This window comes from Rhopilema esculentum, chromosome 13, assembly GCF_057945365.1.
Source record: "Rhopilema esculentum isolate cy_ngs chromosome 13, ASM5794536v1, whole genome shotgun sequence".
Lineage (NCBI taxonomy): Eukaryota > Metazoa > Cnidaria > Scyphozoa > Rhizostomeae > Rhizostomatidae > Rhopilema > Rhopilema esculentum.
Genome location: NC_142827.1, coordinates 5,141,095 through 5,157,179, shown reverse-complemented (window position 1 = coordinate 5,157,179; position 16,085 = coordinate 5,141,095). Strand labels below are relative to the sequence as shown.

The window sequence follows — 16,085 nt, the reverse complement described above, 5'->3', positions numbered from 1 at the left end:
TTCATCTCCTTGTACGGTACTGTGTCTTCTTCAACAGTCAGCTTTGTTATCGAAGTGCTAAAAATTATTTTCTTTTCCCTTTCTTTTATCAAATTCTTATTTTTACCCACTTTTTGCATTTGAAGTCTTTTATGCTAACATACAACAAAACAAACAGAAAGCCAATTCCTATGCAAGACCCCCTACAACCCCACAGTGTCCTACACAGGGCGCAGTTCAAAAATATTGAGCAAAGTTTAGTGAAAAGTTGCCAGGGCTTAACAACGACCTGGACTGGAGGGATCGTCCACAGTGTCCTTGAAACCGGCCATTTGTAATAATCAGAGAGATTCGTATGAAATTCTAATGGTAGTGCCTAATTCCATGGGCTCCGACAAAGGTTGAAAAGTGGGGGGGGGACAAGGGAAAATTTAACACCCATAACAAAAGTTTTTGAAAACCCCCCGCCCCCCGCCCCCCCCTTCGTCGGAGGCCCTGAATTCATGACATTTCTCAAAACTTGTAAAATAATTCCTTAAGTCAAAAGTCAACCAATGTTCAAGATACCTACAGAAGATCAAAATAAAATGACAGCTACGAAGGAATTATTAGAAGCTGGGAATTTTCCAAAGGAGGACCAGGCGAGCACAAAGAAATGGATGCTACCAAGGGCATAATTTCGGTTTCTCTGCTACCATTTGAGGGCTATTGTAAAAAATGCTACAATTTGAGGGTAATTTTTAGCAATTTAGCTTTGGCCCTCTTTGACCCTGACCGGGCCTCCCTGTTAGGCCATAATGGGAGTGCTCCCTCCCGGGGTTAATGACAGGGACGCCGGAGAAGGAGTCGTGGGGGCGTTGTGTGTGTTGTCTTTTGATAGGAGGGGCAAGTAGGGCTAGAGTGCCCTTTTCATTAAAGTACATTTGAAGCCGCCCAATTGCAATTATCAGATAGCCTTTCAAGTTAGGGTTCTGGAGCACAGGCTATTTTCAGAGAGATTCACATGAAATTCTGATTGTAGTGCTTGATTCATGACGACATTTCTCAAAACTTGTATAATTAATCTTTATACCAAAAGTTAGCCAATTTTCAAGACACCTAAAGAAGATTTAAAGAAAATGGCAGTTAGTAAAAAAAATTAGTAGAAGCTGGAGTTATCTTTCAAATGCCCTTTTTCTTAAACTTGCCCCTTTTCCTTTTGTCGTTCCGGCGTCCTTGGTCAAATATGTGTCTTTGGTGTTTCTCAGCTGTCTGGATCGTGGGTCTGCCCTAGAATATCTCCATACTCTGCGTATGATCATTTTTTTAAATGCTTAAATTTTTCTAGATTCAAATATTTACCAAAAAAATTGATTATTAATTTCTAATTGTTTCTATTATTAGTTTCTAGAATCTAGATGTTTGGGAAACGACTCTTGTCGGTCCAAGGTTTCTTTGTTGGCTTCTAGAGCTCAGGCTCCTTCTCGGAGCAAGTTCACAACAATCGTCTGAAAATTCGCCGGAGGAAGGACGGAAGGGCCTAAGAACTTGATAATGTTGATAAACATCTCAAGAAATCTGTAGCATCACCCTATCTAAGCAATCTTAGATGATCACACTCTAAAATTTAAAATGTTTTGATTTGTAAAGTTTCCATATTTTTCGGACAAATACCTCAAAGCAGTGGTATTTTGCAGTAACCAGTTTGGAAGGAGAAGGACGCTTCAGCCTATGAAAATGGAGTTACGAGTAGGGGGCAAATATCGGCTTGGAAGGAAGATTGGTAGTGGATCATTTGGCGATATCTATTTAGGTAATTAATTTTGTCGGACACTTCTAGATGATTCATAATTTTGAGATTTTGAGCTATTTTGTCGAGCAGCTGATTCAGTTATTCGCACTTCTGTGATTTGACACAAGCAAGCTTATTCCGGCTGTTTGTCAAGATACCATGGGTTTGATATAATCTTTTGCATTGGCATTTGAACGTAGAAATGCGACTACTACCTTTGTCGTTTAGCATCTAAATATTTTCCTACACTGATAGGCACAAACATCACAAACAGTGAAGAAGTCGCCATCAAGTTAGAATGTGTGAAGACAAAACATCCCCAGCTACATATCGAAGCAAAGTTCTACAAAATGATGCAAGGCGGAGGTTCGTATATTTGTGACAGAATTCCTTTCTCAATTTAATGTTTAAATTTCTTTTGAAATTATTTTTGTTAAGTTATTAATCTCATAACCAATCGTCTTGTATGCCCAACAACCATCCGCGTCACCATCAACCAATTACTGGCATGGTAACCCATCAATACAGCATTCATTTTCAAATATGACTTGAATATGTTGTTGACATATTTTGGCCACAGATGTTAGCTCCAATTGCGTTGATGATATTGCCTAGGCTACATCCTCAGCTTTGGTATGAGAAAAGAACGCCTTAGGTTCCAGTGCAGAATCGATAATTATACTGTGTTTGCGAAAAGGAAAAGCTTTATCAGGACAGGAAACCAATCCTTAAAACCTTATTAAAGCAAGCCATCTGTGACAAATCTCTCCCAGATATGTTGTGTAGCGAAATAGTTCTGTAGAAAGTACGCTTTAAAGAAGAAAATTCTCACAACCATAACTTTGAAACTCCAAAGAATTCAATTCTAGTATTAAAAGAAAAGCAACACATACAAAATTTTTTATAAGAATTCCTAACTTTTGCTGAACCTCAATATACTTAAATTTTTTAGGATTTTGAGCCTAAGATTATTCTTAAATTATTCTTAAGCGACACAAGGTACAACCAGGTTGCATTATAGTTTTAATGAATTCAAGGCCAGCTTGAAAATTGCTTTCATTTGCATTCCAAAATAAACAAATATAGAAAATAATCAAATAAACCAAAAAGTTTGATTCTTGGTGAAGCTTGAGCCTTGCATTCTTCAGTTTTTCTTGAATTTAAGCAATTTTGAGCCTTGGAATGCTTAGACTATATTATTTTATAAAAAACTTGAATCTACATTTTAGCTTTCATTACAAACTCTTCTTGTTTACAATTTTTCAAGATTTGGCAGTACCAGTTTATTGAAGACAATAAACATGATAATCAAATTGACAGTGGAAATAACTTGAATTTCTTAGCTCAAGGGCATAAGATGAAGACAAAGGCATAAGACATAACTTGCAAAAATTGAATAACTTTGTAAGTGCAAAGCATTAGGAAAAAAAACATCTTATAAATTGGGAGAAGATGAGTAAAAATGAAAGTTGATAAGTTTTGAATGAGTACTAATGCAAGACCCTCTTTTAGGCATTTTATCATCATTTCAAAACTAAAAATGTTTCTGCTTTAACATTTTTCTTATGACACAAAAACAAAAAGCAAGTGTTGTTGCTGCCAGCTAGCATATAATTGTATTTGTCAAAGATAACAGGTTATTTTCAATATGGCACGCCTTGTTGAACTGCATCGCTTTTAATTCCAACTGGTCTTGGTATATACTTGTTCTCCTTGAGTTTCAAATGCCTCTTGTTTTAGCTACATAAAATACAGCTCTGTGATAAACTTAAATGTTAGGCACACAACAGATAACACTTTGGCTTTAATTTAAAAATGACAGACAAATCCAGTTAATTGTTAAAATTATATTTTAAGTCACCATGTTAAATGACAAATTGAGTAAACAGGACTTAAATTAGCACCCAGTCCTATTCAGCATCCACCCTCATATAATTTTTTTGTGATAAAGCCTGTTTCTGAATAAGCATCCAGGCAGGGATCAAACAGAGTACATATAAGAATAAATGATGAGGATAGTTGATGCATCAACCCATCAATACTATTCAATCAATTTTTCAGCAATTTGCTTATCAAGAGTAACAGCAATAAAACATACTGGAAAAAACAAACCAACTTAATATTTTCCTTATCTAACAAAATGACCCTACATTGTACATTCAAAATTAATGTGAGGTAACATGTTGAAGTTGGCAGGTAGTAATTGAGACATATTGTATTAATAGGATGAACATAGATTTAAAAAAAAGGCAAGTTGCTCATGGCATTCAAAAGGCAAAAGTCTGATTTTCACAAAATGTTTAACAAGCACCAAGAACTCGAATGTTCAATAGTTTAAATAGGAGCGTACCCTAACTTCTTGAAAATAAATAGTAGGCCCTATCTAGGCAACCATTCAATGTGGGACAAATCCAGCTTATGATGAATCTGAAGATGCTTAAGATGTGACAAGCTTGTCTACACATGGCTTAGTATTATAGACCCTTTTATTAAACTAGATTTATGCAGGCCTGGCTGTTGGAGGCAAGCAATTGCCCTTATCCTATTCACAAAACCCTGAAAAACTTACAATGGTTAGTTGGTTTATTTTTGGTGGAAGAAATTGGTAAGAATTTTTAATTGGGGGATAGAATAAAACAACAGGTTGATCCAGCATTAGAAGCAAACTCTCCCTCATACTCGAACAAAGAACAGCCTACTGGGTCTTGCAGATCTAAAACAACAACTCAAACATGCATTTTACTGTCGAGTTGCATTTATTGGAAAACCCAGTATGTGCAAATGTCTATAATGGTGACATGTTTTGGATTATTGGCAAAGCCCGATTGTCGTTCCATGTAGCAGTTTTGGAATATTTCTACATAAACATGAAAAACCGCTATTGTGTAGACAGAAGGAGTTCGTTTTCACCTTAAAACTCCATTGGTAACATTTTCAATGGCACTGATTGGGCAACCTCAACAGCCATATGCTCGTGTTTCTGATTGGCCTATTGTGATTCACAGCTGGGTATATATATTTCCTAGCGTAGAGTTTTTGATATATTCTCTGATATTTTATACTATGAAGAGTGTCAGAAAAAAACATATGTTTGTTTCAAATGTTTGCTTGTTTTGAAGACATTTTTAAATTCTGTACAACAAAAAGATTGTTTGTTAAAATAATTGTTGTTTTTTGTGTTATGCAAGCTTTACATGAAACTGACAGAAACTGTTTGTTATTTTAAATCCTTTGTGCAAAGGGGGTGCCTGGGCAACAGTTAAAGCATATATAGATTGTAAGAAGTTAAAAAGCATGCTTCTTAACTCAAGACTATTTAAAGGCAATCAACATTTACTAAAGGGGCTTGCGCCATCTGTTGATTGCTATTAAATTATGTCCTATGTGTTACTAATTTAGCTTGCTTTAGCAAATGAGGGGAGCGATCCACAGCTCACCTACAAAAATACAAACGGCCAGGCCCCGTTTATGCATGCAGAATTGAAACAACTAAATGCAAGTACAAAATAGGATCGTGTTGGACTGGAATAACAACAAGACAAATAAACAAGCAACCAAATAAATATGTTAAAAGTCTCCTCATTATTTTTTGCTAACATTTGGAAGTTGTTGTCATAACATGATCAGCCATCCCTTCCCAAAAAGATATAAATTTTCATATGGGCATAGACTTTGTCAGTTTCATTGCTTGTGAGTGGTTGCCCTCACTGCTCAACCAACAGAACCATGAAATGCTTTCTGGAGCTCTAATAGACGAAGTAAAATTTAAGCAAGCAGAGGAGGTGTATTTTGGAAGCAAAATTACCTTCCTAGAAAAACCAACATGTATTATCACCACTGTCACAAGCTCCTCTAAGGGTAAACATTAAATGGAAGTCAACTCATGTCAAAGTGATATGGATCACTTGCTCAGTGCTTGACAAATATCAAGGTCTGGTTGTGAAAAGTAATGTTTCAAATCAGTAAATTTGAATAGTTAGTTTTAGAAAGAAAGAAACAGTTTTTTAGTCAAGAAAAATGGTCCTTTCTCTTGAGCCTTTGAATTTGTAATGAGATTTGTGACCTTTCATTCATAGTTGGAATTCCACGCATCAGATGGTGTGGCACAGAAGGTGACTACAATGTCCTTGTGATGGAACTTCTGGGTCCAAGCTTGGAAGATCTGTTCAATTTCTGCAACCGGAAGTTTAGCATAAAGACTGTCCTTCTTTTGGCTGACCAAATGGTTTGTTCAGAGCTAGATTTATTTCTGTTAAGGGGTAATGTGTACTGGCTTTTTATTCTGAAAAATTATGCTGGGCAGTGGACACTATACCTTATTGCTGGATCTTTACTTTTATTTGGGCTGGTAACCAAATACACTTAGTGATACCAGTTAACTTGGTACATATCTAAAACATCTTTACTGTTTTTTGTTATGCATTCTGGGCTTTATATGTTGACAATCTACCTACTCCATTTCCAGAAATCCACCCAGACAGTTTTTCTACATTCCAACAATTGTACCTTTGCTTAGTATCTCAACATTATCTCATTTAAGGAGCGTTGTAGCGAAAAATGAAGTGCAAAGAACATATTAGATCTTTTAATTAAGCATTGTGGGGCTCAAATTGAGGGAAAACTACTCTGCACATATACCAACAATACTACGAGGGAAACAACCCCTCAAGATTATAACAGATGCATGACTGATAGCATGCCTCATGTCAAAATTGTTCAAAGAGATGTGTGTAATATCAGATGTATACAGCATTTCTGTAATATCAGCCAGTAATATCAGATGTTACAGCATTTCTGTGCAGTGTTGAAGCTTTGTGTGACTATTGTCTCTCAAGTGTTACAGACACCCACAAAAGAAACCTCTGTTATCTTGATCCCAACATGAATTCATGACAGTAGTGTACTGAACAAGTATAGCTAGACTTTTTATACCTATTCAATCTAAAACTTAATTCCTAATGATAACATTGGGAACACAGATTTTGAGGGATTCCTCCCTCACACCCAACCAGCACAGACTTTTCCTTGTTTAACATGCTTATAAGGTCATACTTTTCCCTAAATGGTGTTTGCCATAATTAAAAAATGAATCGAAGAGAAGCAAGATTAAGTTTCTGATATAAGAAAGTAATCTCTATAAAGTGCAAATCGTTGTGGCATGGGAATTTGCTACCTTTTTTGAGAAGCATCTGCGTGTCAAAATGCTCACCTTTTCTGGCTCAGGCTCATGCAGAGGCGTTAGTATACAATCACAAGCCTCAAACTGAGAGGCCTGGGAGAATGTGCAGCAGTTCTGTGCAGTAAATGGGTTTTGAAAAATTTATCTAGTTGCACTTCTTTTATGTGTATCTGATTTTAAAATGATAATGTAAAATGATATTAACCCTATATTCAAATTTATTACATTTTAATTTTGTACTTTTCATCTTGATATGTTTTCATTTTGTATTATTTTATTTAGCTCTGTTTTCCAAGCCTGCCTTCAAGTATGTCTATTTTCAGAATGTAAAACTGAAGGAAAATGGATGGATGTTAATGGCACCTTATTTTAAGCAAAATATCATTGATAATGGGATCTATTTTCTGCTAAGTTTAGTAGAATTATATCCTTCCATATGATTGATTTTCAACTGATATGAAGCAAAATCGCAATGGGAAAAATCCTGTACAATGATTATGAGAAAAAATCTCTCACTTCAAAAATAATCACACAGTGTGTAATAATCTTGTCCCCTACCCTGGATAAGGCATAAAAGTATACCACCCTTGGTTTGAATTAGAAATCTGGACTCAAGTGAAGACTCTGAAAAGCCCATTTCTTTGATACTAGATCAGTCGACTGGAGTATGTTCATTCAAAGAACTTCATTCACAGAGATGTGAAACCTGACAATTTCCTGATGGGCCTTGGCAAGAAAGGCAATCTAGTCTACATAATTGACTTTGGTTTAGCCAAAAAATACAGAGATGCAAGAACACATGAGCACATTGCATACAGGGAAAACAAAAATCTGACTGGAACTGCAAGATATGCTAGCATCAATACTCATTTAGGAATAGGTATGTTACATGCATTGAATTTCACCAACATAATTCAACACACTCAGTTTTCAGAAACTCCTGCTAGTTTAACTGTATTCAGTCCATCAAAATTTGAACATTTGTTCAAAATGTTTTGTTTGCTGCAGAACATATAGATAGGGTTTTTTTTATTTTTGCTAATTATTAAGAAATTATAATCTACATACAAGCTAACTGATGAAATTAATTTGTTTTAAAATCTATAGTTTATCTGCTTGTAACTCCTGTTGGTTTGAAAATGAAAGCTTAAATCTATCAATATTCCATGTTATTAAACTTTATAGTGGCAAGCTCATAAACCTTTTTGATGTTGCAGATTTTTCCTTCTTCAGTTCCAGTTATGAATCTTGAAGATGTTTTTCCTTTCAGAACAGAGTAGAAGAGATGATATGGAATCTCTTGGTTATGTTTTGATGTACTTCAACTTGGGTCAGCTACCTTGGCAAGGACTTAAAGCTGCAACTAAAAGGCAAAAATATGAAAGAATCAGTGAGAAGAAAATGTCAACACCAATTGAAGTTTTGTGCAGAGGATATCCAAGTAAGCTTTCATTAAACTTGTTTTCAGTTTTTAGCGGCACAAAATTTATAAAAAGTTTTCAAAAGGCAAGCATCTTAAAGGTACTCAAGCTTATTGTATGTTTTTCAAAACAAAGCCACAAAACTTTTGCTTTTTCCATAAACTTTTGCTTTTTCCATAAACTTTTGCTTTTTCCAAAAACTTTTGCTTTTTCCATAAACTTTTACTTTTTCCATAAACTTTTGCTTTTTTCATAAACTTTTGCTTCCATTTGCAAATTATTAAATCAAGTTTTTTTGTGCAATGTTTCCGTTAACAGTTTCTCAGTTGCAAATTTGAATTGCACTCAATAGCCTATGTAAGTGAAAAATCTCTCAAAGAATGCCATTCTTCTCTAATATTTTCAAAGCCTACTTCCTGTTCAACCTGAAACTGCTTATTTTATTAGCCTTGTCAAATTTCTGACCCTTGTCAAATTTCTGACCCTTGTCAAATATCTGACCCTTGTCCGATTGAAAACTAATCACCCTGCCTTGCTGTCAAATTCAGTTGTTTCAGATTCTTGTGTATGGCATTGAATGTAAACATGTGTGATTGGAGCCAAGATAATTACGGATAATAATATTATGCATAATATAATTATGCATGAGTTATTGGAGTAATAAGTAATTTATATTATAGTATATATATTAAATAATATTATAGATAATATAAATAATAATATTACTGATAATATAGTATATTATATAAAAATAAAATAGTATTTTACTATATCATGTCAATAATTTTATATTGATAATTGATAAGTATGTTATGCCATGTTGTAGGCATAGACCACTTTTATCAATATTTGATGACAAGATTGTGTTGCCTAAATGTTGTGATATTCTATCCCCTCGTTTTATACCACATAATGTTATTGCCTAGCATAGAAAACTTTTAACCTATTAATGTTTGTGCTGTTTTGATATGTTTGACTTTATCAAAACGTTTATTTGTCTACAAAAATTCAAGCTGCGTCATATTCACATCTGGGTTTTCTGATTGTAACAAAGTTGGAGCTTAATATTTAACTTGTCTTGATGTTAATGGCTGTAGATGTTTTGTGTCAAGCTGACAGAACGTAAGAAATAACTTATTACGGTTGAAATAACTTGAGAGAATGATATGCTTGGCTACGATTGATATAGGGTAGTGTCTACCAATGACAATTTGCTTGTGTTGACGCATGCGTACTGTATTATTTTTTCAGCTCAGTTTGCTACATACCTGAACTTTTGCCGCTCGTTGCGATTTGATGACAAACCAGACTATTCCTACTTAAGACAGCTGTTCAGGAGCCTTTTCCACAGACAGGGATATGTCTATGACTATGTTTTTGACTGGAACATAAGAAAGGTGAGTCCATCAAGGTGTTTGAAAATAGGCACATAAACAGGATGTGTGGCACCTTTTGCCACGATCTCAGGTGCAACAAGACTCTTTCGTAGCAAGTGCAGGTGCCCAAAAGACATTAGTTTTGTCTTGTTTGCTCCTGTGGCGTATTATCAACGCTGCTGAGAGTAGACATCCTACTGCTTCTAGCCTCACAAGTATTCGAGCAACAAGAGAAATTAATGAGAAATAGGGTCATGGGCCAAGAAAGCCTATATTTACCTCAAAAAACAATTAAGTATGATCTCCCCAAAACCTTATTTTCACAATTGCCTATTCTAAGTATTTTATCTCGCTTTACCTATAGTAATGTGAATGCAAAACATTATATGTGTGTTAGTAACGCGATTCTCATTCATTGTTAACAGTGTCACATCTAATTAGGGCTGGTGCTTCTTTTTACTTCCAAGCTCATATTGCAACCTTATGTATTGAAGCTAATTATATGAAGTTAATTATAATATCTAATTATTTGATCAAATTTCACCCAGGATCCGACTGTTGACCACCATGGTGAAAGATCACGTGATCATGACAGGGAACACAGAGATACAGATCGTCACCATCAAAGGGCCTCGGGTTCTAGATTACCCCAGACGTCATCAAGTCGAGCAAGAGAGTCCACAGGTGAATTTCTTGAGCACGTGTAAAATAATTCTGCTTCAAAGCAAATGTAGATGAAATTTAGTTTTCTTTTTTCCATTCAAATTCGGATTGAAATAGAAAAGCTGCAGGATTTGAAGAATAATTATATTCGGTCTTGTGGGGAATGATCTTCTAAAATGAAGATTTGGATAGCTCCTTGAATAAAACCTTATCACCTTTAAAGTTATGATAACACGAAAAAGTGCTTGAAATATTTAGGCCCATAGTAGAAAACATTTTTTGTCGTTTGTCACGGAAAACATCATTTAAAGTGAGAATTTTTATAAACGCTACCAGGCTTCGTTCAATGCATATTGTATTCAACAAAGTACAGTAAAGCCTAAGGGACCATCCAGTTCTCGGTATCATGTTAATCTCCTACACTAGTAATGAACATCAGACAGAGATGCTTGATTCAAATCAGGCTGTAACTACAGGCAACAACAATTTTGGTGCCTGGAATTGATAGACGTGGTTTCATCTACACGAACAGTCACAGAGCTGGAGTCGACTACGATTTAAGCGATATAAGTTCTTGTTTAGTAATATCATGGAGTAAACGATGAAGCCAAAAGACATTATGCAAAAGAGGTCAATTAATAAGGTCCAGATCATTCTCCGCCCCTCTGTGAGCTCTAAAGTTTATTATCATTGGTGCCACTTGCTCGGCCAGTTCATCGACACAAGAAGTTTGTTCCGACGGAAGCTTTTTCATTTGGTCCAAACATGTCGGGATGAAGGCCATTATTTCCTGGTTGTGTGAAATCAAAACATTCCTAGTTATGAACTTGCTTTTGCTTAATCCATACTCGCGTTGACTCCACCGCTAGCCAGACGCGCTGTTATCTTGCTTGTTCATTAGAGTGTTCAATTTTCTCGTTCATATTGTATTTTCATGCTCATTTGGGTAACATCAGCACCAACTCCTGACGTCATTGGGGGCATGCTTTGTTTTGCTATTGGTACTCCCCAAGCCTTTTGACAGCAAATTCGTCGGAAACGATTTTATTAATCGAAATCAGCGAAAAATTACACATTGGTCTCAAGTGAAAAATGATGTGATGAATTTCTTACCTTAGAAGCACTTATACCATAAACATTTGGGTCGCAGTGAGAATTGTATGTTTTTTGCAGCAGAGAGAGATCGACGACTTGCCTCACGGATCCCGCGAGGTGCCGCAGCAGCTGCCACTGGGGACCATGTCCTTGACTATGACTCAATGCATTCCTCTAACCAAATGAGAGGCATGTACTCAAGTGGAGGGATGGCGACACTTGGATCTCGTAAAATGAGTTCAGGAAGAGACAGGGATACGTTCCCTCTGCCCGATTCGTCACGGTCACCTTCGAGACACCAGAGAATAACTAAATAAGCAGGTGCCCCTTGGCTAGGTTCTAGAGTGTTGGTATTTAGATGGCACCTTTTTCAACTTGTTCCAATTGCAATGTTGTGGTGTAGAACAATAGAGTATTCATGCAGCTTGTTAAACATAGACTAAGATGTATAAAAACTTAAATTATAAAGGTAACTCTGTTGAGTTCTCCAGTGCATTTACCTTTCTAAATATGGTTATGCAGGTAGGACTTTACTCATCATTTCTCATACCTGTTTTATAAGGTATTTTATATGCATATCCCGTTAGGTAGACGCTTTTCAAAGAGTCTCCATTGAAACAAACCGAGAAAGTAGACAACCACTAATGCGCCAACGGTGTCAAACAGATCTCTGTTCTAAAATAGATATTTTCTATTTGAATACATACTTGGAGGACCATCGTTTTCATTAAAAACGAAGGCAACGATTTCAGCAGATACTTAGCATCGCCTCATTCATAGCTCATGTGCATTCAATTTTGAACTGTGCCCAGGTTATGGCACTGGCTTTTAAGATATGCTTCAGCTCGTAGATAGAAGCTGCAAAGAGACCGAACCAACTTCGTCAAATTGTAAGGGTCACAGAGGTTATTTTAACAAACAGCAGAGCGAACTGTTAAGATCGTCCTGTTGTATCATATGGTAATCAACTATTGTATTAACTGTATAACTAAAGTAGACTCGCCGTTCCATTGGTGATGGCTAAGATTATGTTTGTGGTTTTCAAAATATAAAAGCCAAGAACATGCAGTTGACTAAACAGGGTTCTTTCTCTGACGTGTTGAGAATGATGCAGAGAGAGAGAAAGTAGTCATTCTGTAATCAAGAATATTCGCAATTAAGAAAACTCTTGAAATTGTGCATTTAAAAGATGTTCCTGCAGCTTATTCTGTAATTTTTTGCTCCAAAAAAATTGGACTGAATTGAGATCCAAATAAGTGGAAACGTCGCAAATTTCTAACCCACAAAAGTAATCCCGGCTTTCTTGTCCCAATAATTTCCGTGTACAACCCCGAGAGAATGACGACTTTTGCCTACTAGGTGTACGTTTTTACATCCTCGGGTAAAAATGTTAATGTTTTATTGGTAGCTTTTCCTGCATGTATTTACATTAAGAGATATTCGAAGATTTTGCAGCGTATGTTTCTGTAGTTGTCATGGCGTCGTGTAACTAGGAAACGCGATTTAGTATTTTGGAAATAAAAAATCGGCCTTACGAACATTTCCGAACATTTTGGAAGAGCATATCCGAACTCTATCGAAAAAATTGCTGAAATAGGAATGTTATTTATGACAGTTTTAATTTGATAAAGACTCTGATTCCCAACCCCAAACATTACTCTGTATATATCCTATTCTGTTTTAAAGTTTGCTTTAAAATAGAGCTGTTTGCGTTCCAGTCATGCGGTGCCATGTGTGTATTATTTGATTTTGCTTATAATGCTTGAGCACTTTTGTACATAGGCAATTAAACACCCTATTGTATATTAAATTATGACTTGTTATTCGGTATAACCTTTAAGATTGAGACGAACAGAAGTCTATATTTCTTTTTTTACCTGACAAGAGAACAGTACGATAATGTTTCTTGAATCATATGACACCAACCACTCTCCCAAATGATTTCCGAATGTAACTTTACTTGTGCGGTGATAATTTTTCAAAATACCGGAATAAAATGTTGCCTTTGGTAACAAGTTGACCAACCCTGGCCATGTGCTCTGGCCGAACGTAGCCTTTGTGTTACTGTTTTCAATTTGACTCTATTGTTTCACACTTCACGTTAAGTTGAATTCAAAATTCATTGTTCTACTCTCAGCATAAGCTTTTGATTGAACACAACGTGACGTGGGAATCAGTGGAGTCAACCTGAAACTAGCAGAATGTGCAGGCTAAACATAGCATTTTGTAAAGAAAGAAATGGAAAGTGCAAAAACAAGACAAAAAAGTTTGGCCTTCCAAGAAGTTTCGACAAGCCATCCAATTGTTCATTTTATATTTTAAAATGTCTCATTAGCTACCAAGTAGCTTCTTTCAGTAAATCAGGGCAAAGTCGCCAACTGTAATCATTATAGTTTGAAGAAATATAAAATTGTATAGCATACCAAAACATGTATTCAAAGGAAAAGTGACTGGCTAGGCATATCAAGCCTGCAACACCGAAGCCAGTTCTCAAACAAAACTTCCCAAAAAGTATTCAATGGGAAATGAAATGGAAAAGCGAGGGTATAGGAAGGGAGAAAAATATATAAGATTACCCAGAAGCAACGTATCCTGCGTAGAGCATTGGATACGATTGTAGTGATGTTGGGACAATGCAATTGTCATTCACCGTGACGTTAAGGTTGTCATTAACAGTGACGCTGGAATTGTCATTCGCAAAGAGGTTTGATACTATGGTGTTCCCTGTCACAGAATAGATATCTATTCTGTTGTGTCCCTGTATACAGTGCCATCAAGCGTTCTTATATTCTCGGTACATACACACGAAAAAGATGATTAAATGTGTTTTGTGGTTTCTTTTAATACCAGTGCCAAATTCGAAGATATTTTGCTTTTTAGAATTATTTGCTAGCAACACGTGCGTTCGTTAATAGAAATCAACAGTTAGTAGAAAACGTTGCACCGAAAGCACCCAGACATTCGTCTCTTTGTGGGCCGTCCCTTTCTTCATCAACAGAGCACTACTGAGTCCCTCAAGAATCTCCACTGACTTCTATTCTGTTTATAACTGAAGTATGACATGTTTTTCCTGTTGAATTCACCGTTTACGAGCGGCGTACTCAGTCAAAGAAATTTTCCTCTTTCTTCCTTTTAGAGATTCGATTGTTCTACATGCTAGATGTCTCTCGTTGTTTATTAGGCTAATACAGCTGCCTTTTTGTGCAAAATTTACAGCATCATTGTTTGTTTCCGTACAGGCAACTCCATCTGAGAAGGCCGGTGACGTTTTAATGCAGGGACGATTTTTCTCTGAATATATCGATTCTTGGTAGCAGACCTGGCACACGACATCAAACATTTCCTTCCCAGGATAACCCGTGTCACTACACAATTTTTCTTTCTTTTTACCCTTAAATGACATGTTCTTGTTCTTCATTCTAGACAGCGTTTCTTTGACTTTTTCTCTGTATTCTCTCTCTGCCATAGAATCAACGAACTTCAGGCTTTTCATCTGAAATAGTGTTCTACAGCCATCAAAGTAACTTTTGAAATCATGACACGATGACTTCTTGCACTCAATTAAAGATTGCTGCAGTTTCTTTTCCAATCTCTTCACCTTGGTCATGCATTCTTGAATACATTTTGTGTAGAATTTCTGTAATATCATCAGCATCTGGTTAATGTGCAATTTGTTTCGGGACTTCTGTAGACCACAAAAGCATAGTGTTACAAAACCCGACTGTTGCTTTTCAAACAAGATGGCCCTAAGTAAAAAGGACTTCCATTTTTAACCGTTTAATTCAGCCTTACTTACTAGTAGATTAACAAGATCCGACTTAAAGGCGACCAATGGTATTTCTATGCTGACCCAAAGTCTTCCTTTTTAAAATGTTGAATTGTTTTCTCTCCATAGATGAGTAAGATTGTTCATTAGGTACCATATTTTCGGAGTCAGCTTTTGTAAAACGAAAATTGGAAACTCAAAACTATAATGAATTGCTAAGGTTTCTCATCAAGCATTCTATTTCCAATAATGAAATTTGAAGGGTACTTGCCAGCACTGAAATTTCGCAGAAAAATCCATCGAAAATCTCCACCATGACTTTAAATTCATTGTTTAAAAGCCAGATATCCATTCGAACGTCGAAATCTTCAATCTGCAAAATTCCTGATGATATCACAAAATGTTAAAACGATACTATGAGCTGGGACCTTCCAGGCTAGGGGGAGGGGAGGAGGGTGCTGGAGGGTCATCAGTAGTAAACTTACCAACAAAGACATATGAATAGAAAGTATATAAGGAGCATTTTAAGAGGTGTCAAATATAGTATACTCGGATAGATGGAAAGGTTACGGGGATAAGGTACGTGGAGCCCAACGAAGGAACTTCAGTTCCTTACAGACTAAGATTCATCTTTAATGGACAACTTTAACAGACAAGCTTTCATGTTAGTGAAGGCTGTTTTTGTTCCTGTTTTAAATAACGGAAATTAATCATATAATAAGACGCCTGGTCTTAAATTCATCAAAATGGAAACGAATTACCTACAAGCATTTAGATAGAGACAAGAGTGGATTTTGTCATACCATTGAGAACATTTTTCGAAGGCTCGTGAAGA

At 36.1% G+C, this 16,085-nt stretch overlaps 1 protein-coding gene across 5 annotated transcripts; it reads left to right on the top strand.

Moving 5' to 3' along the window:
- The first annotated feature begins 1,439 nt into the window (after nucleotides 1–1,439).
- On the top strand, nucleotides 1,440–15,629 carry LOC135691839 (casein kinase I). Of its 5 annotated transcripts, none has more exons than XM_065209819.2 (8): nucleotides 1,440–1,771; nucleotides 2,006–2,116; nucleotides 5,827–5,975; nucleotides 7,581–7,809; nucleotides 8,200–8,370; nucleotides 9,602–9,747; nucleotides 10,275–10,410; nucleotides 11,566–15,629. In XM_065209819.2, the coding sequence occupies exons 1-8, from the start codon at nucleotides 1,690–1,692 to the stop codon at nucleotides 11,799–11,801; spliced, it is 1,260 nt and encodes a 419-aa protein (XP_065065891.1). In that variant the 5' UTR covers nucleotides 1,440–1,689; the 3' UTR covers nucleotides 11,802–15,629. The 5 variants fall into 5 exon arrangements, with proteins under 5 accessions (XP_065065891.1, XP_065065892.2, XP_065065893.1 ...); XM_065209820.2 differs by lacking the exon at nucleotides 11,566–15,629 and adding an exon at nucleotides 11,346–11,471; XM_065209821.2 differs by having other exon boundaries at nucleotides 1,441–1,771; nucleotides 11,508–11,647.
- Nucleotides 15,630–16,085: the final 456 nt, after the last annotated feature.

Bases quoted from the DNA above. Each gene is read 5' to 3' on its own strand.
- LOC135691839 (XM_065209818.2), top strand. From the start codon at position 1,690: ATGAAAATGGAGTTACGAGTAGGGGGCAAATATCGGCTTGGAAGGAAG. The intron at 9,748-10,274 runs GTGAGTCCATCA...AATTTCACCCAG, and splicing joins TTGACTGGAACATAAGAAAG to GATCCGACTGTTGACCACCA. The intron at 10,411-11,562 runs GTGAATTTCTTG...TGTTTTTTGCAG, and splicing joins TCGAGCAAGAGAGTCCACAG to CAGAGAGAGATCGACGACTT.